The following is a 26979-nucleotide window of genomic DNA, read 5'->3' on the forward strand; positions in this document are numbered from 1 at the left end:
CTGTAAGGTTTACCAGCAGCAATGACATCCGGTCGTGAAAGCGTCCATTCTATTCCAAGGGGTGTTTTCCAATAGGATAACGCTCGACCAGATACCGCTGTTATACCCCAACATGCTCTATAGAGACTCGACGTGTTGCCTTGCCCTGCTCAACCTACACATTAGTCACCAGTCGTGCCCATGCGGGGCATCATCGGACAACTCCAGAGTCATCAACAAAAAGCATTAACCGTCCCTGTAAGTGCCACAGGCATGGAACTCCTTACACAAACTGCTATCTGGCACCTGTAGGACACAATGCATTGACGTTTGCGCATTTGCATTCAACACTCTGGCGGTTACACCGATTATTAATGTACCAGCTTTTCATATTTGCAGTGGCTTATCTCGTCTTTACATTAACCTGTGATCTTGTAATGTTTATCACGTATATATTACCTAGACAAACGTATTCTCGAAATTTCATTGCTCTACATAAAATATTTTTTGATGTTCCGAATTTTTTTCCCTTCGGGGTATATACAACTTAAATGAGATCTAGAGCAGTTATATTGATTTTAATTCCAATAATCTCATTCTGTATTTCATTTTTTATCGTCCATTAAATTCAGCCGAAAGATCTACGATCTTCTAGTGGATTAGTCCTTCTGGATGATGCATCCATGTTTACACGCTTTGCCGTGCTGTTGTGTTCTGTCCATTTCATTATCAATCGCTCTGCAGTCGCTGCACTACGGACAGCTAACTGTCTGTGCGATCTGTCGTATCATGCAGCCGTATCCCTGATCGCAGTGATTCGACCCATGTCAATATCCTATAGATGGCTATAAGCTACACGTAACGTCGTTAGTTGCAGTCTGCATCGTCATTAGTTGCAGTCTGCATCTGAAACACTGGAGTAGTTTTAGACACACCCTATAACTATAACGTACTCACACCATTCTTCTTCTATGGGAATGTCTATTTTCTTTACTGAAAATACAGAAAACAAATGTACAAAAGGACGAAACTTAAATCAACATATCCCACAATGATGAAAATATTAGATCAGTTTGCGAGGGTTCTGTCTTGGCGTTCGTTGTGTACCACTTTTATTCCCATCGTTCTACATCATACTAAAAGAAATAGCTAGAAAATGTTTTCTTTCCCTGCAACCCACTCCTGTCATTTGTTTTATCTGTTTCTAAGTATCTTATTCGCAGGAATATCACCTCCACACGAATGTACACTACTGGCCATTAAAATTGCTACACCAAGAAGAAATGCAGATTATAAACGGGTATTCATTGGACAAATATATTATACTAGAACTGACATGTGATTACATTTTCGCGCAAGTTGGGTGCATAGATTCTGAGAAATCAGTACGCAGAACAACTACCTCTGGCCGTAATAACGGCCTTAATACGCCTGGGCATTGAGTCAAACAGAGCTTGGATGGCGTTTACAGGTACAGCTGCCCATGCAACATCAACACGATACCACAGTTGATCAATAGTAGTGACTGGCGTATTGTGACGAGCCAGTTGCTCGGCCACCATTGAACAGACGTTTTCAGTTGGTGAGAGATCTGGAGAATGTGCTGGCCAGGGCAGCAGTCGAACATTTTCTGTGTCCAGAAAGGCCCGTACAGGATCTGCAACATGCGATCGTGCATGTAGGGTTTCGCAGGGATCGAATGAAGAGTGGAGCCACGGTTCGTAACACATCTGAAATGTATCGTCCCTCTGCTCAAAGTGACGTCGATGCGAACAAGAGGTGACCGAGACGTGTAACCAATGACACCCCATACCATCATGCCGCGTGATACGCCAGTATGGCGATGACGAATACACGCTTCCAATGTGAGGAAACTGCGATGACGCCAAACACGGATGCGACCATCGTGATACTGTAAAAAGAACCTGGATTCATCCAAAAAAAAATGACGTTTTGTCATTCGTGCACCCAGGTTCGTCGTTGAGCACACCATCGCAGGCGCTCTTGTCTGTGATGAAGCATCAAGGGTAACCGCAGCCATCGTCTCCGAGCTGATAGTCAATGCTGCTGCAAACGTCTCCGAATTGTTCGTGCAAATGGTTGTCGTCTTGCAAACGTCCCCATCTGGGGACTCAGGGATCGAGACGTGGCTGCACGATCCGTTACAGCCATGCGGATAAGATGCCTGTCATCTCGACTGCTAGTGATACGAGGCCGTTGGGATTCAGCACGGCGTTCCGTATTACCCTCCTGAACCCACCGATTCCATATTTTGCTAACAGTCATTCGATCTCGACCAACGCGAGCAGCAATGTCGCGATACGATAAACCGCAATCGCGATAGGCTACAATCCGACCTTTATCAAAGTCGAAAACGTGATGGTATACATTTCTCCATAACAATGTTTCACCAGGCCACGCCGGACTACTGCTGTTTGTATATGATGAATCGGTTGGAAACTTTCCTCATGACAGCACGTTGTAGGTGTCGCCACCGGCACCAACCTTGTGTGAATGCTCTGAAAAGCTAATAATTTGCATATCACAGCATCTTCTTCCTGTCGGTTAAATTTCGCGTCTGTAGTACGTCATCTTCGTGGTGTAGCAATTTTAATGGCCAGTAGTGTATTATGTACATCATGTTCACTAGTATTCTTTTTTTTTGTCTACGATTTCGCGTTTCTTTTTCAGTTTTATAGTCCACCGGTGATTGGAAATGAAGCCCGTTTTCAGCGAGAAAGCTTACATTAAAAGTACATCTTCGTTCCATTATAGTGTTCTTTTTCCTTGTTCCTTCTTTTGGAACTGAAATCATTCGCACAGCATCTTACACAATCAATACGATCTCGATAGTTACAAATTATACAAGTTCTATTTTAGGGCCATTGAGACACACCGTATTGAAGAAATTAAGTTACCACAGTTTCCTGGCCTAACATTTTTATGTAGGTAAAGGCTGTAACTCATTTCTTTCTTCCTTTTTATAGCAGAGTCGTCAGAAAATTCATTTCTAAGGTACTATTTTATCCTTATTGTAATAAATAATTTATTTTTACGTTTGATATTGGTCCATCTCGAAACAGTCAACAGTTCTGCAGTTTTTGTTCCATTGTTAATCAAATTTTGTTTCTTAAGAGAATTTCTGTCCCTTAAACTGAACCGAGAGTAGTGAATCTGTTTTGATTGGTCTCCTAAAGGATGACTGTTTTAGAAGCTGGAAGGCGATACTTCAAGAACTTTTAATTCAGCACAGATAATGATACGACAGTTTCCTGGTGTGATTTACGCCATTATGTTCCCCTGAATGATAAATTTTTAAAGAAGTCAGTGCCTAACTCACATCCTACAGGTAGTGAAATTAGTTCACTCGTTCGTGAATACTATGAAATTAGCGCTCATCAAACTGAAATAACTGTAGCATGAAACATATACGTACTGTACAAAATCAATTAGACATTATGTTTCCATTTAAGCTACACTTACGGAAATATACCAGAGGTGCCAAAAGTTATGTGATACCTCCTAATATCGTGTCGGACCTCCTTTTGTCCAGCGTAGTGCTGTATCTCGATGTGGCAAGGACTTAACAAGTCGTTGGAAGTCCCATACAGAAATATTGAGCCATACTGCCTTTGCAGCCGTACCCGCCAGGGTAGCCGACAGGGTTAGCGCGCTGCTTCCTGGACTCGGGTAGGCACGCCGGCCCTGTATCGAATCCGCCCTCCGGATTAACGACGACCAGCCTGAATGTGGTTTTTAGGCGGTTTTCCACATCCTCCTAGATGAATACCGGGCTGGTCCCCCCGTCCCGCCTCAGTTACACGACTCGCAGACGTTTGTAAAACGTTCACGCTATTTAACGATTTACACTTGACGCAGACAGCTGGTGTACACTATTTTCATCCCGGGAGGGGGGGGGGGGGTTATGGGGTGGCAATTAACCATGCCAAATCCATACTTAACCCTTCCGACCCTGCGCATGATGCGGGATACAGGTGGTAGCGAAAGAAAGAAACTGCCTCTACAGCCGTCCATAATTACGAACGTGTTGCCGGTGCAGGATTTTGTGCACGAACTGACGTCTCGAATATCCCATAAATATTCGATGGAATTAATGTCGAACGACCTGGGTGGCCGTATCATTCTCTCGAACTGTCCCGAATGTTCTTCAAACCAATCACGAACAACTGTGGCCCGGTGACATGGTGCACTGTCACCCATACAAATTCCATTGTTGTTTGGTAACACGAAGAATGTGAATGGCTGCAGATGGTCTCCAAGTAGCCGAACACATTTCCAATCAATGACTGATTCAGTTGGTCGAGAGGAACCAGTCCATTCCATGTAAACACAGCCCACACCATTATGAAGTCATCACCAGCTTGCACAATACCTTGTTGAAAGCTTTGCCCCATGTTTTTTGTGGGTCTGCACCACACTTGAATCGGCCCGCATTTGACTGGGTCACTGTTTTCCAGTAGCCTATGGTCCAACTGATATGGTCACGAGCAGAGGAGAGACACTGCACGCGATGTCGTGCTGTTAGCAAAGGTATCCGCATCGGTCGTTTGTTGCCATAGCCCATTAACACAAGATTACGATGCACATTCATTTCTGCTGTCATTCCTGGCATTGTCGTTTGCCTGTCAGTACTGACAACTCTACGCAAACGCCACTGCTCTCCATAGTTAAATGGAGGCTATCAGCCTCTGCGTTGACTGTGGTGAGAGGTAATGCCTGAAATTTGGTATACTCGGCAAACTCTTGACACTGTGGATGTCTGAATCTTGACTTCCCTAACGGTTTCCGAAATGGAATTTCCCATACGTCTAGTTCCAACTATCTTCCGAGCTCGAAGTCTGTTAATTGCCGTCGTGCGCCCATAATGATGTCGGAAACCTTTCACGTGATTCACCTGAGTGAAGTGACAGCTCCGTCAATGCACTGACTCTTATACTTTGTGTACACTACACTACCATCATCTGCATGTAAGTATATCTCTATCGTACGACTTTTGTCTGGTCAGTGTATATTAGAGAACAAAATACGAAGGATTTTACAATAAGAGGATATTACATGCATTCTCCTACAGAAAAAACTCTGAAACTTTAGGTATCTCCAATATTTATATACATTCAACATAAACCTGCAACATATTCACCCAGTAGGCTGGTCACCTGAGAAAACTGATGAGGACATACATCTTCCCTTGGAGCACCTGAAGAGGCCAGCAGGCAGTCCCTCCTTTTCGGTCCATAAACGCTGTGGCACTCGTACTGCATCGTGTTCTGGTCCTTCCATGGCTTCCGATCTGTATTTATTCCTGGAGGACCCAGCAAACCATCCATCCTCTGTTGCTCGTATGCGTCGCATAGCTCCGATGGGGCGAAACAATTATCTCTCCACCAGTCACTGCCTGAAACCCATCAGTTTGTAAATAGTACCATTTTAAGAAATTATTCTTGAAATACTTACACATATTAAAATAAAGTTGTAAAAATGGCTGGAAAACATTCAGTTAATAAACTAAAATGATTGACTTGTGCAGGTGACGCTAATCAGCCGAGTTTTCGTGCAGTACTCTCTGTTATTGCGTCCACATGCCTCTGTTCGCCCAAAACGAACATGTTTCCATCAGTGTTTTGATTTATAACTACACTGTAAATCAACACCATTGATGCAAGTAGATGGAATAAAAACCGACGTACGTAGGAGTTTTTCCTATTCATCCACACTCTAAGACGTTACCAGTCAAAGCACTATAAGCCATAAGTAACGAAACTGTTTCATGCAAAAGTTGTGTAACGTTTGCGAAGATTGCAACCAAGAAACTTCCACTTGACATAAATTAATTTTATACCACATATTAGCTGTATGACAGCACAAAATTATTCAGATTAGAAATGTGTATACTACCTCAGACTCGTTCAATTCAAAGTGATGTGGAAAGTATAAATGCTCGAGTTAGAGATTGCAAAATTCGAGAAGTACCTTAATATTTTTTTCTAGGAACCCTTCTTCCACACAAATTGCGTACAAATCTACAAAGCATCAACAATGACTTCATTGTAAATTAATAGCCGACTAACCATAACTTAGACATGTTCAGTAGGCAACAATTGAGACGATTCTATAGGCCAGAGAGGTACTTTACGGAGGAAATAAAACCTATTAATTCCCATACTGACACATGAACGGATAACTGAATGAGAAGCTTCCTCATGTTCGTTACGGAAGTACATCCATTCCCGCAGCCTTGTTCCTGAAAATGGAACCTTACAGATTAAAAATCAACGGCTTTTATTCAGTAGAACAATAAACACAGCTGAGAGAATAAAGAAATAAAAATGATGGAATAAGTAGTATTTACGGTCTTTATAGGAGACGTAACAACCATGTTCTATCGTTACGGAAGCAAAAAGGGAAGTATTGTTACCAAAGAATCCTCATACGTTCCGTGCCATACACGACGGCGAATTCTTCTGATGCAGTTTGACATGCAGAGTTGCCTGAATGAACGCTAATATCTAGCGCTCCCTGGCCTACATACCGGTCATCGGTTTCCCTGTGTTTACAGATGACATCACACGTTGCATCCAACGGCGGTCCAAATCGCCACACTTAAAATTTTTCTTCAATGTTACTTAAACAAATCAAGCTACCAGTTTGCGCTAGGGTCTAACACGTATTCAGTCATCAATGTAGGGTAGGTCGAAACGGCATTCTTCTGAAAACACTAAATTTTGTCACTTAGAACTTCAGTGACGGCGTTCAAATTCCCAATGCAGTCTGAAGTATCTGTGGTGTCTAGGCAATGGAATTTGATGTAATGACATTGTCCAACACGAAGCTGAAGCTGAGAACCGTCGATACAAACGGTTCTACACAAGTCACTGTGCTCTAGCGCCTAGGCAACAAAGTAAGCCGAGATATTCTTTCTTTTTTGGAGCCATGCAAACAAAGTTACTTTCATCCAGTGCTTCAGTCACATTGTATGGTTCAGCAGACGCTAGTCGCTGCGTGTAGCCCTGTTCCATTTACGCTTTCACAGACGCATTATTGTCGTATATGAATACTATGCTGGAATAATGATGCTGTAGAACCATGGGAGAGGATGTCGAGAACGATAATTGAGAGGTTGATTAACTTCTGTGGGATTCAGCAGCATACTGTTACGGATGATCAGCTCCAGACAAAGAAATTCATTAATATAAATGGGCACGTCCCTCAACAAACCTAAAATGTATTGTAGGATTATGTAATAGTACAAAGACAGAGAGGGATTAAGGTACAAGATGTAAGAAAAAATGAGGAACAGATTGTAGCTCCGATCGTTGCATAAATACTTCAAAAACTGATTTCCCTATCAAAACCAAGATAAAACAAAAGGAGAAGGAGGATAATGTTGGAAGTGCAATTATACAGAATTCAAAATATATTATACATCTACTACAAGAAGAATATGTGAGAAGATCGTCAACTAAGTTTTTACATCCACACCCGAGGCGGGATTCGAACCTGCGACCGTAACAGCAGAGCGGTTCCGGACTGAAGAGCCTAGAGCCGCTTTTTTTTCGGTCACAACGGCCGGCCATTGGAGGATGACTGGTGTGCCTGTGAACTATACAATTTTCTGGAACATTCGATTAAAGAAGCAGCAGAGGAGGCTTTAGGAATGGAAAGGGCAAGAACTGAATGGACAACCACAGAATTGTTTGAGGTAGTTGAGGAAAAGAAGAAACCAAATTAAATATCGTTTAGTTCTGGGAGTGAAGAAAACTGGAATGGACACAAGCCATATAAAAAGAGGGCTAAAATATTAACAACAAAGTTTAAGGAAGAGGCATGGGAAAGCCTATGGGGAAAAAAGAACATTCGTTTAGATACAGGAGTTAGCGAAGGCATGGAGCATGATGAAGAAGATAATGGTTAGCAGTACCGCACCCACAAAACATTCTATATGTACTGGACAGTTGAAAAATCACTGTGAAGAAATTGTGGTAGAAATATGAAGAGACTAGATGAAAAAAAATCTTCAACAGAAGCAGCATGTTTGGTAATGTAGAACCTTTATTAGAGGAAGAAGTAAAATAGGTGCTGAAAAAGGTAAGACACGGGTGGGCAGGTAGACTGGGCGGAGTTGTGATAGAATTTTGGAAATATGAGCCTCCTCAAATGGTGAGAATTGTATATAAACCATCAACTCAGATTGGGATGGAGGGAAGGGGAGAAGGAGAAGAAGAAATGCCAAGTGCATGCTAGTTGAAGAAAAAGATGGAGGGAAAGATGCAAGAAGGCCAGGTAGGTTTTAGGATTGAACGATCTTTTATGGATCATATTTTTAGCCTTTGACTAATAAGTGAGACGGATTTAGAAAAAACGTATAAATCTGTACGCATTAACGCACTATGGGAAGCTACAGAGTATATAGGTGTAGAAGCACAGTAAATACCCGTTATTTGGAGAGTATACCACCAATCATACACAGTAGTTAAAGTAGGGAGAAAGCTGACTTAACCATTCCCGACATCAATAGGGCTTAGACAGGGGTGCTGCAGGTCGCTGACCCTATTCAATATATATATACAGGGTTTGTCAGTGACTATTGCCACCTAGAATAACTACGAAAATATCTACATCTACATCTACATCTATACTCCGCGAGCCACCTTACGGTGTGTGGCGGAGGGTACTTATTGTACCACTATCTGATCCCCCCTTCCCTGTTCCATTCACGAATTGTGCGTGGGAAGAACGACTGCTTGTAAGTCTCCGTATTTGCTCTAATTTCTCGGATCTTTTCGTTGTGATCATTACGCGAGATATATGTGGGCGGTAGTAATATGTTGCCCATCTCTTCCCGGAATGTGCTCTCTCGTAATTTCGATAATAAACCTCTCCGTATTGCGTAACGCCTTTCTTGAAGTGTCCGCCACTGGAGCTTGTTCAGCATCTCCGTAACGCTCTCGCGCTGACTAAATGTCCCCATGACGAATCGCGCTGCTTTTCGCTGGATCATGTCTATCTCTTCTATTAATCCATTAATGACAGTAGCAGAGGAGTTTGTGGGACAAATGTTGCGTGGGGCAATGGGGGCCACAATATGACGTTGGTTTCTTGTTGCTAGTTTGGTGCTTATTTTATGACAGCGGCTATCGAGGCGAATCTAGTGACGTGTAACAGTAACGTGTTTCACGGTCAACGAAGTTAAAAAGGTGGCATGAACGTCTATGCCACCTTTGTGACCTTCGTTGACCTTCAAAGACCTTACTGTTACACATCATTGGATTCGTCTCGATAGCCGCTGTCAGAAAAGAAGTTACAGACTATAGCATCCCATTTAAAAAAAAAAAACAAAGTTGACCTTCATATCTCTGAAGCGACCCCACCTAGCAACAAAAAACCAACGTCATATTATGGCCTCCTTTGTCCCATGCAACTTTTGTCCTACAAACTTTTCAGTTCCTATCGCACTTTCGGAGTTATTCATGGTGACAATAGTTAGTGACTCACCCTGTATATGCAGTATATAATGGAGTGGTGGAATCAATCTTGCAGATATAAGAGAATTCCTTTCTCAGCAATGGAACCATCTATCATTATTTTCCGATGATCAAGTTTTTGTAGTATAAAGTAGGTAGGATGTAAAGTTCATGATACAGAAGTTAAATGAAGCATTTAAACGAGGCTTGCTTAGATTAAATATGAGGAAAGCAGAGTACCTAGTAGTAGGAGAACATGGAAAGCTTTCGGACTGTCGCAAGGAACTGTTAAAGCAGTATAGCAGTTTAAACAAGATCTATTATCCACACCTCTGGAATCTGTGAAGGAGATGTGGAAAGCAGGATCCATCTAGAAAGAGGAGAAATTACGATGCTAAATAGAGTTCTGTGGAGTTGGATAATATCAAAAGAATCAAAGAAGAGGATTCTACAAACAGTAGTCGAATGAATACTAATATACGATTCAGAAGGATTGATCCCGGAGGAGCGGCAAAGAAGTATAGTTAGTACAAGCAGTAGAAATGGATGGAATAACGAGGGCACCAGGCTAACTAGAACCGAGGGGAGAAGAAATGAGGAAATAGGGAGATAATGGATGTGGAAGAACCAGTAATGCAGTGAATTGAGAATAATGCTCTTCCATGGTATGGACATGCATGGCGAAGGAAGCAAGGACGAAGGTGCCGGGAATGAAGAAGCGCGGACGGCCGGGAATAACAAGGAGAGAGGGATTAATTGAAATGATGAGGAACAAAAAATGGCTCTGAGCACTATGGGACTTAACAGCTATGGTCATCAGTCCCCTAGAACTTAGAACTACTTAAACCTAACTAACCTAAGGACGTCACACAAGACCCAGTCACGATGAGGAACATATGACTGAAAGTGGAAGACTGCAATGATCGTGAATGCTGGCGAATTGGAATACAAGAAAACTGCTGAAGAGTGGAGTAACCCTTCAAAGCAAAAGTAAATGTGTTGCAATGTGAGAAAGCTTTCCCAAGGAAACAATTATTTCACCGGGTACTCACACACTTATACTACGTAGTGGAACCAGCACTTATTTTCCTTTTCCACTTATTTTGATGTTCCTCACTCATCTTTTCAATCACACAAGATCAAAAGAGAGTTGTCGAGCCCACAGACAATCCAGGCGTCTGAAATATAAATCATTTATTTTTGGTACAGTGTTCTACATATCTTCAGCGTCTGAATTTATTTTGATAGTTCTTCCTGTGAGATGCTATTTCCACAAAGTTTACTGTAGTATCAAATGGAAACAGCACTAATCCACTGTGACGTGGCATACGAGTCTTGGTTGCGGTATAAATTGTTGTCACGTGATGACTTAGAATTACCTTGCTGGAGAATACGAAATCAGAAAACAGCACACATGACTAGAAGCATAGAAACGTCGTTAGTACTTCTTAATTTGTTCTACATATGGCCTACATTGTGTACATGCACGATACCTTGTTCCGAAAGGTAAGGTGAAACTATACACGACACTCAGCGGTTTCATGTATGGTTCGATCCTTTAAAAGCAAAACTGATGTTGCAACTGGAAATGTGTAACCCGAAAGGCCTTACGCACGATAACTGTGTAGCCTTAGTTATTCTCTAACGTTGAAAATAATATTAATCTTCATTATAATTATCTATGTATGAGAAAGAGTGTAGAAACTCTTCTGTTTTTGCAGAAATGTATTTACAGGTGCAAAATAATGCAGTTAAATTAAATGAGAATGATAAGTAAAAATATCTGTTCTTTAAATCTCTTTTACTTCCTAGACCAGATTCGGAATATCCAATAGCACGCTTAGAGGAAAACAATAACGTACATCAACATTTAATTACAAAATTATTTTTCCTTGCTATACATGTTACCATCTAAAACTGGGCAACACGTACTCAAGCAAAGTAATCTGTCAACCATCCGAAGGTTAGCCGGCCGATGTGGAGGAGCGGTTCTAGGCGCTTCAGTCTGGAACCGCGCGACCGCTACGGTCGCAGGTTCGAATCCTGCCTCGGGCATGGATGTGTGTGATGTCTTTAGGTTAGTTAGGTTTAATTAGTTCTAAGTTCTAGGGGACTGATGACCTCAGATGTTAAGTCCCATAGTGCTCAGAGACATCCGAAGGTTACACTTAGAATCACCGTGATTTGGCCCAACAAACGAATAATGAGGAGGACATATCATTCAATGTAGAAATCGAATATCTGGGAGTCGGATTTGTTTTCCATATCCATTGTTTAGGATATTGCCACAGGAAAAATCCTAAGATTGCAACAGAACCAAATTTTCGAAAGTAGTATATGCAGTTTTACACACATCCTTTACTACCACAAATACACTGAGCTGACAAAAGTCATGGGATAGTGATATGAACAGATGCAGGTGACGGTAGTATATGGACTCAGGTGATTCGTGTGAAAAGGTCTCCGATGTGGTTACGGCCGCACGACAGGAATTAACAAACTTGGAACGCGGAATAGTAGTTGGAGTTAGAGACATGGGCCATTCCATTTCGGCTGTAGTTAGGGAATCCAGTATTCCGTGATACACAGTGTTAAAAGCGTGTCGAAAATGCCAAATTTCAGCCATTACCTCTCATTACAGTCAACGCAATGGTCGACGGCCTTCATTTAACGACCGAGAACAGCGGCGTTTGCTTAGAGCTGTCAGTACTAACATACTAGCAACATTGCTTGAAATAACCGCAGAAATCGATGTGAGACGTATGACAAATGAATTCGATAGAACAGTCCGCCGATATGTGGTATTAATGGTTTATGGTAGCAGATGACCGACGCGCGTACCTTTTCTAACAGCACGACATCGCCCGCAGCGCCTATTCTGGGCTCGTGGCCATATGGTCTGTATCCCAAACGACTGGAGAATCCTAACCTGGTCAGATGAGTCCCGATTTCAGTTGGTAAGAGTCGATGACACGATTGGTGCAGACCACACCAAGCCATGGCCCGAAGTTGTCAACAAGGTACTGTGCAAGCTGCCAGCGGGTCCATAATGGTGTTTGCTGTGTTTACACGAAATGGACAAGGCCCTCTGGCCCAGCCGAACGTGTCACTGACTGAAAATGGTTATGCTCGGCTACGTGGAGAACATTTGCAACCATTCGTGGACGTCCCAAACACCGATGGAATTTTTATGAACGACATTGAGCTATTTCACTGGGCCACAATTGTTCACGATTGGTTTGAAGAACATTCTGGACAGTTCTACCGAATGATTTGGCCTTCCAGTTCACCCAGCATTACGGTCTAAGGCGCTGTAGTCATGGACTGTGTGGATGGTCCCAGCGGAGGTTCGAGTCCTCCCTCGGGCATGGGTGTGTGTGTTTGTCATTAGGATAATTTAGGTTAACTAGTGTTAAAGCTTAGAGACTGATGACCTTAGCAATTAACTCCCACGAGATTTCACACACATTTCAACATATTTTTTTTTTACCCAGCATTAATCCCACTGAACGTTTATTGACATAATCGAAAAGTCAGTTCGTGAACAAAATCCTGCACTGGTAGCACTTTAGCTATTACGGACGGATGTTGAGGCAGCATGGCTCAGTATTTCTGTAAGGGTCTTCCAACGACTTGAGGAGCCCATGCCACGTCAAGTTACTGCACTAGGCCGGTTAAAAGGAGGTTCTTCACGATATTATGAGGTATCCCATGCTTTTGTCACTTCAGCTTATATAGAGATTGGTGTTGTTATTAGGATAACGGATGCACAACAGTGTCATCACCACCGGATCTTATTTAATACACAGTGACTGTATGAACATTTGTCAAAATGTGATAAAAGTAATAAAACAGGTAATAATTCATAAATGAGATGAGTAAAAAATACATAAAAAGGTAAATAATATGTCCGAAGTACAAGCACTCTTCTTTAGCGTGGTGTTGAAATTCTCGTACCTCACAAGCATTCTACAGTGGCGGATCCCAATTCCCAGTAAGGAAATCGTGCTTCATTCTCAATCACATAGCTACGTTAACAGAACAGTCTACTCCAGTGGGTGGAAGGAGCAACTCCTTCGCTTAGTCGCTACTAGTTATGGTCCTCTACTAGTCACTTATACTCCAAATGACGCACGGCCCTTTGCGTCAACAGCGACACCAATATATGTAGGCCGAAATGCCATTCTACCATAAAATGTGTAGTGCAGACCACATTGGGTGCTAAACTAGCCGTTCGTCCCCCAAGTAGCTCAGCTGCCTTCTACCCTGTAGAGAATCACCGTCTATAACAGATGTAGCGACCTTATATTGGGTCCACACCACAAGTTCATGCTTCGGATAAACGGCCAGTTTCTTCGTAGCATGTGGGCAACTCACGAAAGCTCCTTTCATCCTATAGCTACCCACATGAAAAGAAATATCAGTTCCTTACGACCATGCACGTATCAGTATAAGTGCCACATAATGAGGCTGCCTGTAGATGGACACTGATGGTTGACCAGAGTGGTCACAGGTCTGCGTATAAGACTCGTTCTATAAGCATCTATAGTCAAAACGCACACGTGAAAATATCAATTATATTAAATAACTAATACATTGACTAGTCTCAAATTTTATCGATGCGTCGTGCCGATGATCCATGTACACGTGTTAACTTCTCTACCTTTAGAGGCTGTTTCTACATTCAGCTTACTGCTAGGAAATTTAAAGAAAGCTTGGTAGCTGATTGTATGAATAGCAACCAATTTCTAGAGGTATTCAGTCACTGTGTTCCCTCAACCCGTCTTAGAATTTAGTGATTAGAATTTAGAAACACCATGCTTATAATTAGCGGTGGCCTACTTTTCCAGATTGACGACACACAATACTTTTTGATGCCATTGTACTGAAAGAACTAACAGTTTTCGTCAACTCTATCCATAAGGTGCTTCCTTCACTGTGGGCATAGAAGCGTTACCGCCTCTGTAGCTGGCGATAAATTAACATTATTCTTCAATTCACCATAATTTCCTAAAATATCTTAGTATTTCCGTGTACGTTTTAGAAGAAACGTGCACGATTGATACCCGAATTACATCAGTGCTTACTGCCAGTGCAATGATGTTCAGTAATCGTTCATAAGCAAAGAAAGTCATCCAAGAAGAAATATCAGGGAAGCTAGAAATTAATTATTCTTGAAAACGCGTGTTTCCATCTGTAGTAAAATATTAAGTGTATCCGTGCAAATCAGCGGTTATTTCTTTACGAGATGAACGAAAAATAAAAAAAGAACCATACATTACTTTTCGAGTTCTAGATATTACTTTCAGAGACATTAGCTGCAAGCTTCCAAACTAACTGTCACGCAGTGCTGTTATGTAAATGCTGTCAAATTCTATAATTTCTTTGTGCAATACTGAAGTGTTCTTGTTTGTCTGTCCCAAGTGAATCATCATAAGCATTTATTTATGTGCGCTTATGTAATCGGGAGCATATTAACAAATTCAAAACCAGATGATGTGAAGTTTCGCATGCATCACCATGTTATGTGAAACATTACGCTTATAAAAGACACAGAAATAATAAATTCAAAAGCTATTCGAAATGATGGTTTCAAAAAAGAAGGGAGATACACTGAAGTTCTTTGTTCACTTCAACGAGAAAGTCATTAGCGAGGGAGTACAAGTTCGAATTGGGATAGCATGGATACTTAAACCGACAGTGATTCAGCCAACGCATCCATCCACGCATTTGACTAAAGGGACAAGAAAACCAAAATTTGGTCGTCACGAATGACGCGAGTATACTTTGCCATGGAGCACCACACTCTGTAGATAATGGTTTCATGTGCAGTTCGAAAATTACATACACAACTGACCTGCAAATTATAAGTGGCTATTTGTTGTAAATGCTATCGAAGAAAATATGACATTTTCAGTACTTAATGTGTTGGCCTGAAAATTCCATATCGGTTTTCATGTCATTTTGGGACGGCGATTTGATACTCATTTCAGAGACGGTTCAGATATCTTCAGAGAACAAATGATATTGCAGTAGGGAAATAAATAAATTCATTTCGCGACTTGCTCTGCGATACTTAGAAAATGTTGTCCTGTGGAGAATAGCACCATAAAATATTGTTTCTTGGTCTTTAGAACGGCCTGATACGAAAACATACCAGAGTATGACGACAGCTAACTGACTTAAACTAATAATCTGCTCGTAACAGACTACGGCGACGATCCTGATTCAAACTGTCAGTTGCTTTAGTTTTCTTGTGATGCCTCAGTCACATTAGTAGTCCTGTGAATTATACCTCTATTCCAACTGACGCGTCATGGTATAATAATTATTGTCTCCGATTAAGTATTCGGTTACAAAAAACCTAATCGCAATATCATTCACCGGCTTTAGTCACAAACTACCATAAATTTTTAGCAAGTTTAAGGTTATACAGTGGGTATGTTTTTGTCTATCTGTGTGTGTGTGTGTGTGTGTGTGTGTGTATGTATGTACTTGCGTTGGCGCGCACGGGCGTATGTACTTGTATGCGTGTGTGGGGAGTGGGGGGTATCCATATTTTCAGTATAGTATCTTCAAATATCGTATTTTAGAAAACATTTCTAAGTTCCGAACGTTTCATAACATTAACCCTGACTGAAGTAATAGACGTTGTCAACACGATGAGATACTCAACGAACTCCAGTGTAGACGTTGTGCATTATGGAGAGGTTAACTATCGAAATTCTGAGTGAGCACTTTCCTGGAAGAGTAGAGAAACGTATTACTTTCTCCCACATACACCTCACAAAATGACCAAGACGAGAAAATACGAGAAATTAAAACTAATACAGTGGATTTACTGTGAGTCATTATGCCTAAACCCCATATGCGAGTAGAACGTAGAACTGGATACAGTTAGTCGTACTAGAAGTACCCTCCGCCACACACCGTTAGGTGCGCAGATGTAGATAGATGAATAAATCGGATTCGAAACATATTTTCTGTCGCTAGTAGTGTACGTGCTATGATACAACGAAAAACAATGCACTAATAGGACGTGTCATTGCAGCACGTATTAGCGGAGTTACAGCCTCACGTTCTTACAGTTTTAACTAATAAAAATTTCCACGCGGAACTCGCAAATGGAAGAGTTTCCGTTAAAAAATATAATAATTACTTTTTATCCTGATCCCAAGGTAAAAATACTTGTTTCTCTGTGCTATCTAAAGTCGAATTCATCTCTTAGAAGTTAGTGTTGTTGGCACATACTTGAATGAACTTGTGTTCCGCGAAACAGCGAGAAATAGCCGTACCGAGAACTGTGAGCTTATTGAAGCACAAGGCCGAGATCCTCTCCGTCCATCTTTTGTCCGTTACAATGGAAGTTAGGAGTACTTATATTCTGCGCTGGCTATTATATAGTCCCAGAGGAAAAGCGCCATGGCCATAATCCGTAAGACTAGAACAACCACCATTGTCTCAGTTATTTACAAGTACCTGAAGGCGGTACGACAACAAGTGCACAATTGTGGTAGTCTGGAATAAATATAGGCACGCTCTTTATCCGTCTTCTCGTAAGTAATTCTAAGCAGTTTTTTGAAACAACACCACCTTTTGAACTTCTACTGTAGTAAGATATTAATAATATTTTTCGCATGATGGTTATATTCGATGTACCGATGTGCCATTTTTGATCCTCAGTTGTAATTCAGTAGAGTCAAAGCCAGTCAATTCACCGAAAAGGGTTTTTAAAGGTCACTAAGTGCCGCTGACGTTTCGTTTATAGCATGGCAACTTCGGTGTAGGTAATGTAAACGATTCATACTATCGTGGAGTTAAGATATTGGAAGCATTGAAGAGTTGTAGTAGGGTGTCCGGGATAGCGGGCATGATCACATGGAATTAGACGCCAGACTTCTCTCCAAATGTTGCTCATCCACAGGCTTCCTGTTTTCGTAAAAACATTTTACCGTTGCGGCCTCCAGAAGTATGAATGATTCCGATTGTAGATTTTCTACTTTCAAGCAGTCCTTCGACCTTGCCAGCCGCTGTGACCAAGCGGATCTAGGAGCTTCAATCCGGAACCGCGCTACTGGTGTTGTCGCAGGTGCGAATCCTGCCTCGGGCGTGGATGTGTGTGATGTCCTTAGGTTGGTTAGGTTTAAGTAGTTCTAAGTCTAGGAGACTTATGACATCAGATGTTAAGTCCCATAGTGCTTGGAGCCATTTGAACCTTCGACCTTTTGCCGTGTGATGATTTCAGGTATTCGCATGGAATGGTGTTTGTTTGTACAGCTTAAACAGGGCATGGTTATCGTTCTACAGCTGATTAGATGTTGTAATTGTGTTTAGTGTTGTTATGGTTGTCAGACACCGAAAAGTTGAATGACACACTTTTCTGTAGTGTTGAGTGGTACTTAAGATAGGTAAATAAATTAGTGAAATCAATGTGAAGTGAAGTAGAAATTAGAAAATAAATGAAAAACTTAGTTTAGTTTAGAAGAGTTACACACTGGCAAACAGCGGTCAGAGCAGCAGTGACAACGGCCTGCGCTTGCAAGTCAGCATGTTCAGGAGAAGCCATCGCCCTCCCCACATAAGCGGAAGCTGTCAATTCAGTCGCCAGGGCATCGCCCGACCGTCTCACGTGTTCCTCAATTGTCACATGTGATCAAGGCCCTCGCCTACATTCCAAGAGCCAATGACCGACATTAAGAAGATTCTTCAAGAAGCTTTTCAATGTGACAGAAGAGGTAATGACGGTGAAGTCGTTCACCTTCAGTGAACTGAAGTAACAAGCAGCAGCCTCGCCAGCAGAAGACAGAAGTTAGAAGGTACTTGAAGACTGATTTTTACGTACCCGGGTGACTCATGACGATGGGAAGGAGATGGCCTCACATCAGTAGTCACCTGTGAGCTGGTGATGAATATCTCACAGCTGAAGACTGGCAAGCTGGAGTCCGTTGTTTGAGTCCGGGACACTGGTCTTCCCCCACCGCGCCGCTCCACTGGCCGACGCACAACACCAACAGACGCGGCCGCATAGAGAAGAGAAACACTGGGACGCCACATCCAAGGTATCACCAACCGATTCACGACTTCGTTCTCAATAATTAAACGGGCTACCTCATGATGTGCGTCTCCAGTCAACTAGGCGAAACAGCGACACGAGATATACACCGCCAGGTGTAATCAGACGACGCCGCTCACGCAGCAGAAGGCTTCACAAACGACACAGCTGCCACTCTTCCAGCCAGAACAATCCAGTAAGGAAACCATTGTACAAATTTGTCAATAAAAGTTACCTTATGGAAAAATGCTGTTTCATTCTACCTCATACCCAAGCCAAGGAAGAACCCACCTTGCCTACATATTGTTAAGAGAGAAAAAGTAATTTATTTAGTGTTTTTCACCCTGACATAATGCTTTAGAATCAAATGCCCTTTGCAGTAATGCTCATCCTGACAATTGACTAGCATCAAAAGAGGTTACCCAGTTACATTAGCACCTCTATTGCGGTTACACTCCAAGGTATCTGACGTCATTCCGTGTCGTGGGCAACATTCTGTCCATGGCAGTTGATCCTGGCAACATCTACGAGTACTTCATTTCAGTATATGGACTTCAGAGTAAACCCCTGCAAAGGTAGCCTGTAAGTAGGTCAATTGCTGCGCGGCTTCAGGAACGTTCTTCACATCTTCCCCTGCTAACGTTGCTCTGAGATACTCCCTCTGTTCTCTGCCTGTATCTCATTTACCACACAACCTTTCGCACCAAAATATATCAATTACGAAAATACTGTTCCAGTTCAGAAGCCAACCCTATTTTAGTCGTTCTCCTATGTACTCGTGTCTGTTAGGAATAGTATTGAAATGTGTTGTGATATCACTTGTGGAAAACAGTTCATTGTTAAGCCACTGGTACTAGGACAGTGCCTTGAACTTGAACGTTGAGTGTGCCGAGTTCAACGTGCTGCTGAACGTTGAGAAACGATGCAACTTGTACATACGGTACGTATTCTCAACGTGGTATAGGCGATCGCAGCGTGCTCCAGCGGCAGTTGTCGGCTGTCGCACACCAAACTGTTTACAGAATGGACGGGCGTAAAGTCCTACGTTATCTCTGTTAAAAGGCACATTTGCTCCCTTGTCCATATCCTAGTCATTTTATTCTGTCTGTAATACACGTAAATAAGAACTACAATATCCATGCCCATATTATAAGGCAAAAAGGAAAGTGCCACGTCTAGTCAATAAGGACATGGGCTTATACAAGTTCCATTACAAAAACTGCGATACAAATTTAGAAAATAGTTCTGCACATAATATAAAATTTATTTCATCATTCTCACTTATTAAAAAAATTCTATTGCTAATCTTACGAGGTGCATTCAAGTTCTAAGGGCTCCGAATTTTTTTCTAATTAACTACTCACCCGAAATCGATGAAACTGGCGTTACTTCTCGACGTAATCGCCCTGCAGACGTACACATTTTTCACAACGCTGACGCCATGATTCCATGGCAGCGGCGAAGGCTTCTTTAGGAGTCTGTTTTGACCACTGGAAAATCGCTGAGGCAATAGCAGCACAGCTGGTGAATGTGCGGCCACGGAGAGTGTCTTTCATTGTTGGAAAAATCCAAAAGTCACTAGGAGCCAGGTAAGGTGAGTAGGGAGCATGAGGAATCACTTCAAAGTTGTTATCACGAAGAAACTGTTGCGTAACGTTAGCTCGATGTGCGAGTGTGTTGTCTTGGTGAAACAGCACAAGCGCAGCCCTTCTCAGACGTTTTGTTGCAGTGCAGGAAGTAATTTGTTCTTCAAAACATTTTCGTAGGATGCACCTGTTACCGTAGTGCCCTTTGGAACGCAATGGGTAAGGATTACGCCCTCGCTGTCCCAGAACATGGACACCATCATTTTTTCAGCACTGGCGGTTACCCGAAAATTTTTTGGTGGCGGTGAATCTGTGTGCTTCCATTGAGCTGACTGGCGCTTTGTTTCTGGATTGCAAAATGGCATCCACGTCTCATCCATTGTCACAACCGACGAAAAGAAAGTCCCATTCATGCTGTCGTTGCGTGTCAACATTGCTTGGCAACATGCCATACGGGCAGCCATGTGGTCGTCCGTCAGCATTCGTGGCACCCACCTGGATAACACTTTTCGCATTTTCAGGTTGTCATGCAGGATTGTGTTCACAGAACCCACAGAAATGCCAACTCTGGAGGCGATCTGTTCAACAGTCATTCGGCGATCCCCCAAAACAATTCTCTCCACTTTCTCGATCATGTCGTCAGACCGGCTTGTGCGAGCCCGAGGTTGTTTCGGTTTGTTGTCACACGATGTTCTGCCTTCATTAAACTGTCGCACCCACGAACGCACTTTCGACACATCCATAACTCCATCACCACATGTCTCCTTCAACTGTCGATGAATTTCAATTGGTTTCACACCACGCAAATTCAGAAAATGACTGCACGCTGTTCAAGTAAGGAAAACGTCGCCATTTTAAGTATTTAAAACAGTTCTCATTCTCGCCGCTGGCGGTAAAATTCCATCTGCCATACGGTGCTGCCATCTCTGGGACGTATTGACAATCAACGCGGCCTCATTTTAGAACAATGCGCATGTTTCTATATCTTTCCAGTCTGGAGAAAAAAAATTGGAGGCCTTAGAACTTGAATGCACCTCGTACTTGATAACTGTTCTTATTCAACAGTAGAATCCTTGTTACCGATAGGATAAAACAGTTTAGCCTAGGTCGAATCAGTTTATCCTTGTTAGAATTTACATGCTTTAGGATAAACTGGTACGTCCTAATCGGAACTAAATTTGCCTAGTCGGAACGCATGTCGCTGCCTGTACGAACGGGGAATCCCCGAATCATCTCTGGCTCGCCCCTCGCGCTTCTCAACCACTCTTCGCTCGTACTGTTCTTTGTTTTGAACGGTGCGCGTGTTAAGTTGCTGGTTGGCTTCAAAAGATTTTATTATAATCCTAGCATAATTATTGTCAGGTGTTTCATCATGGATGAGCCCTCGTGTAGTATACAACCCAATCAAAAGCTATGGAGAGAAATGTTTCTGGAGGAAATTTTACAGAGTGAAACCAAAGGTCTTCTCTTTATAATGTGTTATCAGTAGACGAATATGCGGATTTGGTTAAACAAGTAGAAGACGCGTAAAAGTTGGAAAAAAGAACATCATTACAAAAAAGAATACTGAAACGATCTGCTGTTTTGAAAATTGGTGATGTGAAAAAACTCATTGCACGGTGTGAAGAGAATGTAAAATACTTTGTTCCAGCTGATGTGACTGGCGCAGCTTATGTAGCTGTGGGTCGTGGTGGTCGCGATAGGATGTTAGCCGAGACATCAAAAAAATATGCCAATATCACAAAGGAAATGATATGCCTCTATTTATAAATATGTGATGTTTGTCAACAAAAGGAAACAAAAAAGGAAAGAGGGCTAGTTTCAAAGCCAATTCTCCATTTGGAAATGAATAGCAGATGGCAAGTCGATCTGATTGATTTCCAAACACAACCAGACGGGAATTTAAAATTCATTCTAGTTTACCAAGACCATCTCACAAAATTTGTTCTCCTTCGTGCGTTAACATCAAAGAGGGCTGAAGAAGTGTCTTATCCTTTGAATGACACATTCCGAACTGTAGGGGCGCTCTGCATTCTTCGATCTGCTAATGACAGAGAATTTGTCAATAATGTTATAAGTGAACCCTCAAAGCTTTGGGCAGAACTGAAAATTGTACATGGAAAACCAAGGCACAGCCGAAGTCAGGGCTCTGTTGAACGTGCCAACCAAGACATGGAAAATATGATAAGTTCTTGGTTAAAGGACAAAAATCGACGACGTGGTAGGAAGGATTAAGGTATGGCCAATTCATGAAAAATCGAGCTTACCACTCTGGCATAAAACAATCACCTTACAAAGCGTTATTCTGAATCGAACCTAGAGTAGGACTTTCCACTGCCTCGTTGCCTCAAGAAATCATAAATGACACGTTTCTTGTAGTGGCCATTTTCGCAGCAGCTATATATAAATTGCAGTTGTTTTAAAGAAAATACCTTTTGCATGCTGCACATCGAAATTTTTATTTTTATTTATGCACCCAGAAGCGTTTCGCTTTTTTTTTTACAAGGCATCTTCAGTGAGTGTCCTGAAATATTACATGATTTGTCCTTTTTACATTTTCTTTGAAACAACTGCAATCATAAATGATATTCAGGATGAAGATAACCTAAAGAAGGCAATCGAAGGTGACAGCAATACTGAACAGTACGAAGACAGTGATACAGTGATGATGATAACATTGTGAAAATTGACACAAACGACATTCAAAATGCTAGAAAAATTGCGACAGAAAATTTAAGAAACCAAGCTAAAAGAATGAAAGCTCTCTCTGACAAATCTCATCAACCAGCTAACATTGGAGACAACTCAACCATACCTATTCCAGATGTAGATAAAGGCAGAGGTGACCTTCGAAACATAATTGGAGTAATACTTCAAAAGACTGATGAGGGCCTGTACAAAGCTGGCACCAAACATGGCGTACTTCAAAAACATTATTGCAGGTATAATTTTATTAAAATTTTCCATTATTATTTGTAATAAAATATTAGAAATATTTATTTTAACTTCTTCTTTATTTTTATAGAACTGATTTCGACGTCTGCATTCAGAGGTTTTTAGATGTGGGAGATATTAAAATATATTTAAGGACTGCAGCTACAAAACTTTCTGTTGTATCAGGACAAGACTCCCTGTAATGCAGTTGTATGAAAAACCGTACAACAAACAAATGAAGTTGTAAGAAAAACAAAGTACTCTGCAATTCTAAATGCCACCAAAGAAAACCTTGCAAAAATAAGTAAATAAGCAAATTGCAGAAAAGGTGATTTTTGTGGATGGATATATGTAAGTTGATCTAGTGATAGATGGGAAATTACTGATTAGCTACTAAATAACTTTAATGAATCAAATTGACTATTTTATATCTATTACTTTATTCAATGTACTCTGAAAAGCTTATAGAAGATACAAATTAGGTGAAATTAGTCCTGATTGGGACATACCAGTTTATCCTAAGGCATGTAAATTCTAACTAGGATAAACCGATTCGACCTAGGCTAAACTGTTTATCCTATCGTTAACAGGATGAATGAATTTGACATAGGCGAAACTAGTTCATCCTAAAATCTGGTTTGGCCGGTAACATACATACATATGGGCCTTAAACTGAAAGCCAATATGGCGTCTCCAGAGTCTGTACTGCAGAAAGATGGCGTGCATGTGACACAGGTGGCGTTGTTCCATCTCACTGATCGACGTCCAAACGCACGTTCAATAATATCTGTGATGCTAGATATTTCTCTGAACGTTCGGAAAGACTCCCGATCGTACTTTCTCCACGCTATGACGCCAGAAACTCGGCACGCTGAACGCTCAACATCCGAGTACGCGGTCCTTGTGTCGGCCGCTTTACCTTTACGGAATTCCAAAGGGCGCTTAAGGCTCACATTTGTAACCGTCGCACTACATTCGACAGCTGCTCTACAGCTCACTTGCGTCATCACACGACTTATTTATATTTTGTCCACCAAATGAAATCAACGGAATACCTAAAGGTGTAGTACAACACGTAGAGCGCTCGCTCGCACCGAGGTGAGCAGACCCGCTTCGAACCCGCGCGACGGAATAACGACTCTTTGTCTAGCCACCGGCCAGACCGAGTGTGTTTTCATAGTGTTTCTCACGCTCGTTTAAGTAATTACCGAACTAGTTCCCAATCTCTGCCGCATGAGGTACGATACACGAAGCAAACAGATTACGCAACGTTACAACACGATGAAACACGGGACCAAACTTCACTCAATTCACAGATAGATGGCATACAAGGCTTTCTACCCTTAGGTTTAACTAACAACTACGGCAGCTGAAAATACTTCTGGTGACAAGATTAAAACAACATAATGACTGTCAAATCATGAAAGTGACACACGACACAAAAAAGAAGAGGGAGAGAAGGAAAGACGCCAGCAGAAGCTATAAAGGGCTCCAATAGCAAATTACTGAATCCATATAATGTGAGCCAATCGTCTTGTCTCCCATGTATCTTAAAAATACGAACCATGCTTGAAACGCACTGGATTTTTAGAATTTTATGAAATGTCTTTTCATTCGACTGTTGTTAACAGTTTATAGTTGTAGTTATAAATAGAAATACTCATAACCTGCTGAGAAATACCAATATGGCTTTATTTATATTTATAATGCGATAATTGCTGGTCGCCAACCTAGACGTCAGTTGATAAAAAGGAATTTAACATATCTAATAGCTGTCCATAGTCAAAGATTACGTTGGTTATAAATACTTCAGCGTAGAAAATTACACTGCAGTTCTTATGTAAAGTTTTCATTTGAAGTACGAAGACCATTTCATCACATTTACTGCAGGTTATGCCAGATAGTCCCTGGATTCATATAATACAATAATCAACAATTGCTATAACAACTGGCTGATGAACATAATAGACATCGCGATGTCGTAGTATCCTCTCCCTCCTCCCCACTCCCCCTCCCCCAATCCCCCCATAAGGAAAGACTGTTCATCGCTTTATAATACTTGATATCTTAACAGCTGTGTTGTTGATTATTTGTAACTGATAATGGGACATCTACTGTGGTTATTGTGGAAAGCACAGGTAGCTCGACATGGTAATCTACATAGAATAAGTAGTATTTATAGTCCACAGTGAAAGGCTTAGCAGATTTTTCCATCACAGTGGGATCTATTTAATGATTTTAATCATGCATTAATCAGAAAACTGCTTCATTGCTATATCTTAATCCTGCATTTTTAATGAAAAAGTGAACTTAACAAATTATTTCTAATTTCTCGTAATTAACGAAATTGAAACACGTTCTTCTTAACGTACGTCCAACTTACCAGTCGTGAATTTAGCTTGCTAGTTTCCAAAGAGACACTGAATATTTTTCATACTATAGTAATGCATGTAAAACTGTAATTTAGCATTCAGGCACTGGTAAGAGGACATAAATATAAGTTTTTAATGCGACTCACTCACCAGTGGCAAGAGATTTCGCTTCTGACGACGGCGGCTCGAGTACGAGAAGCACAGACGCCACGGCGGCCGCGAGATAGCTCGGAGACAGCATCCTGTGACAGCAGCGTCGCAGGTCCGGAACCTCCAGCTGCTGCGCGCGCTCTGCGTGTTGCCTACAGGCGGCCGGTAGGGGCGCGCACAACCATCCCCTCCACGGCCAGGATCGGCACCGACGCGACTGCTGAAGGCGAGGTAGTAGGCATTGTCCGCCGGCGCAAAGTGTGACAGTTTCACCTCTACTGATTGCACCTCAAATCCAATAAGTCTTGAACGCTACAACATATTGTAACAAAGTATAAAATCTGAATGTTACGACATTAAGACTTCAGTTCTTTTATTGAAAATTTGTGAAAGACGAAATACACCACAGGTGAATAGGTTTGCAGACGACCGGCACTCTCAAATGCATTTCATTTTATGACGTTAGCCACACCATCTGTAGTCATATTTGAAATGTTTAAGTGACGTATTTTAAGGTCTTGTAGGCTTGTGCTATAACAAAACTCTGAAAAACAAGAAAAATGGCTTCCCTAAAACAATTAACATCGGCTGTGGACCATACTAAGGGCAATATGACACCACTATCATGCTCCCTCAAATCATTGTAGCATGATTTTGGCCTAGTGACAGCAGCAGGAATCCTGCGGGAAGATGACATCACTGTCTGGTAAGACATCACGTAAGTGCTCCACATTCTTTACGTAGTCTGCAGCTGTTCAGGACCTTCGACTATTAACGAAGGTCTCAATGGAAGCCTAGGTGAGTGTCCCTTATATCATGACACCGCCCTCCCCCTAGCCAGCGGCCGCTCCGCATTGCATGTTTCGAGAACACGTTAACCTGGACGATGGCGAATCCGGACACGATCATCGACCTGGTGTAGCAAGGCACGTGGTTCATAATACCAGTCGACACATTTCCCTTGATCCATTGTGCAATATCAATGACAGCGCGTCTACAACAATCGAAATTAGCAATGTAGTTGGGTCAACTAGTGAACACTTAAGCGTACTCTGCTGCAAGACCCATTTTCAGCAATGTGCGTGTGCCCCGGAACACTTGTGCCTACGTCAGAATTCAACTGTGTCGTTAGACCTGCTACAGATCGCTGCCTATCGTGCTTTACAAAGCAGGCAGGCCTCCGACCTCGACGTTCTGTAATGAGACCTGGATGTCCCACACCTTCTCACTATTCGTGATTCACCACCCTTCAACCATTATAAAATAATTTTCTCAGCACAGCCGCCTATGTGTGCTACACCAGTTTGCTTTGCAGTCACTCACCCAATTTCCGTTTGCAGGCGGAAAGGAGTTTCATAGGGCTCATGATAATGGGCTGGGTTTTCCGTAACTCTCCTAAAGGGTACTGATGAATCCCACTCAGC

The 26979-nt window shown here is 41.9% G+C and overlaps 1 protein-coding gene across 2 annotated transcripts in view; it reads right to left on the reverse strand.

Annotated features, from left to right (window-relative positions):
* Positions 1-25682, reverse strand: part of LOC126236015 (fibulin-1-like) — a 45597-nt gene extending 19915 nt beyond the window's left edge. The window contains exons 1-2 of one of the 2 annotated variants that reach the window (XM_049945040.1): positions 25556-25682; positions 5181-5395 (exon numbers count right to left, since the gene is read on the reverse strand). In XM_049945040.1, coding sequence (XP_049800997.1) covers positions 5181-5395; positions 25556-25646 — 306 coding nt within the window. In that variant the 5' untranslated portion in view covers positions 25647-25682. Of the gene's footprint in view, positions 1-5156; positions 5396-25555 lie in introns of both variants that reach the window. The other variant, XM_049945030.1, reaches the window with a different exon arrangement.
* Between the last annotated feature and the right edge of the window lie 1297 nt (positions 25683-26979).

The sequence above is a fragment of the Schistocerca nitens genome, chromosome 1 (assembly GCF_023898315.1).
Source record: "Schistocerca nitens isolate TAMUIC-IGC-003100 chromosome 1, iqSchNite1.1, whole genome shotgun sequence".
NCBI lineage: Eukaryota > Metazoa > Arthropoda > Insecta > Orthoptera > Acrididae > Schistocerca > Schistocerca nitens.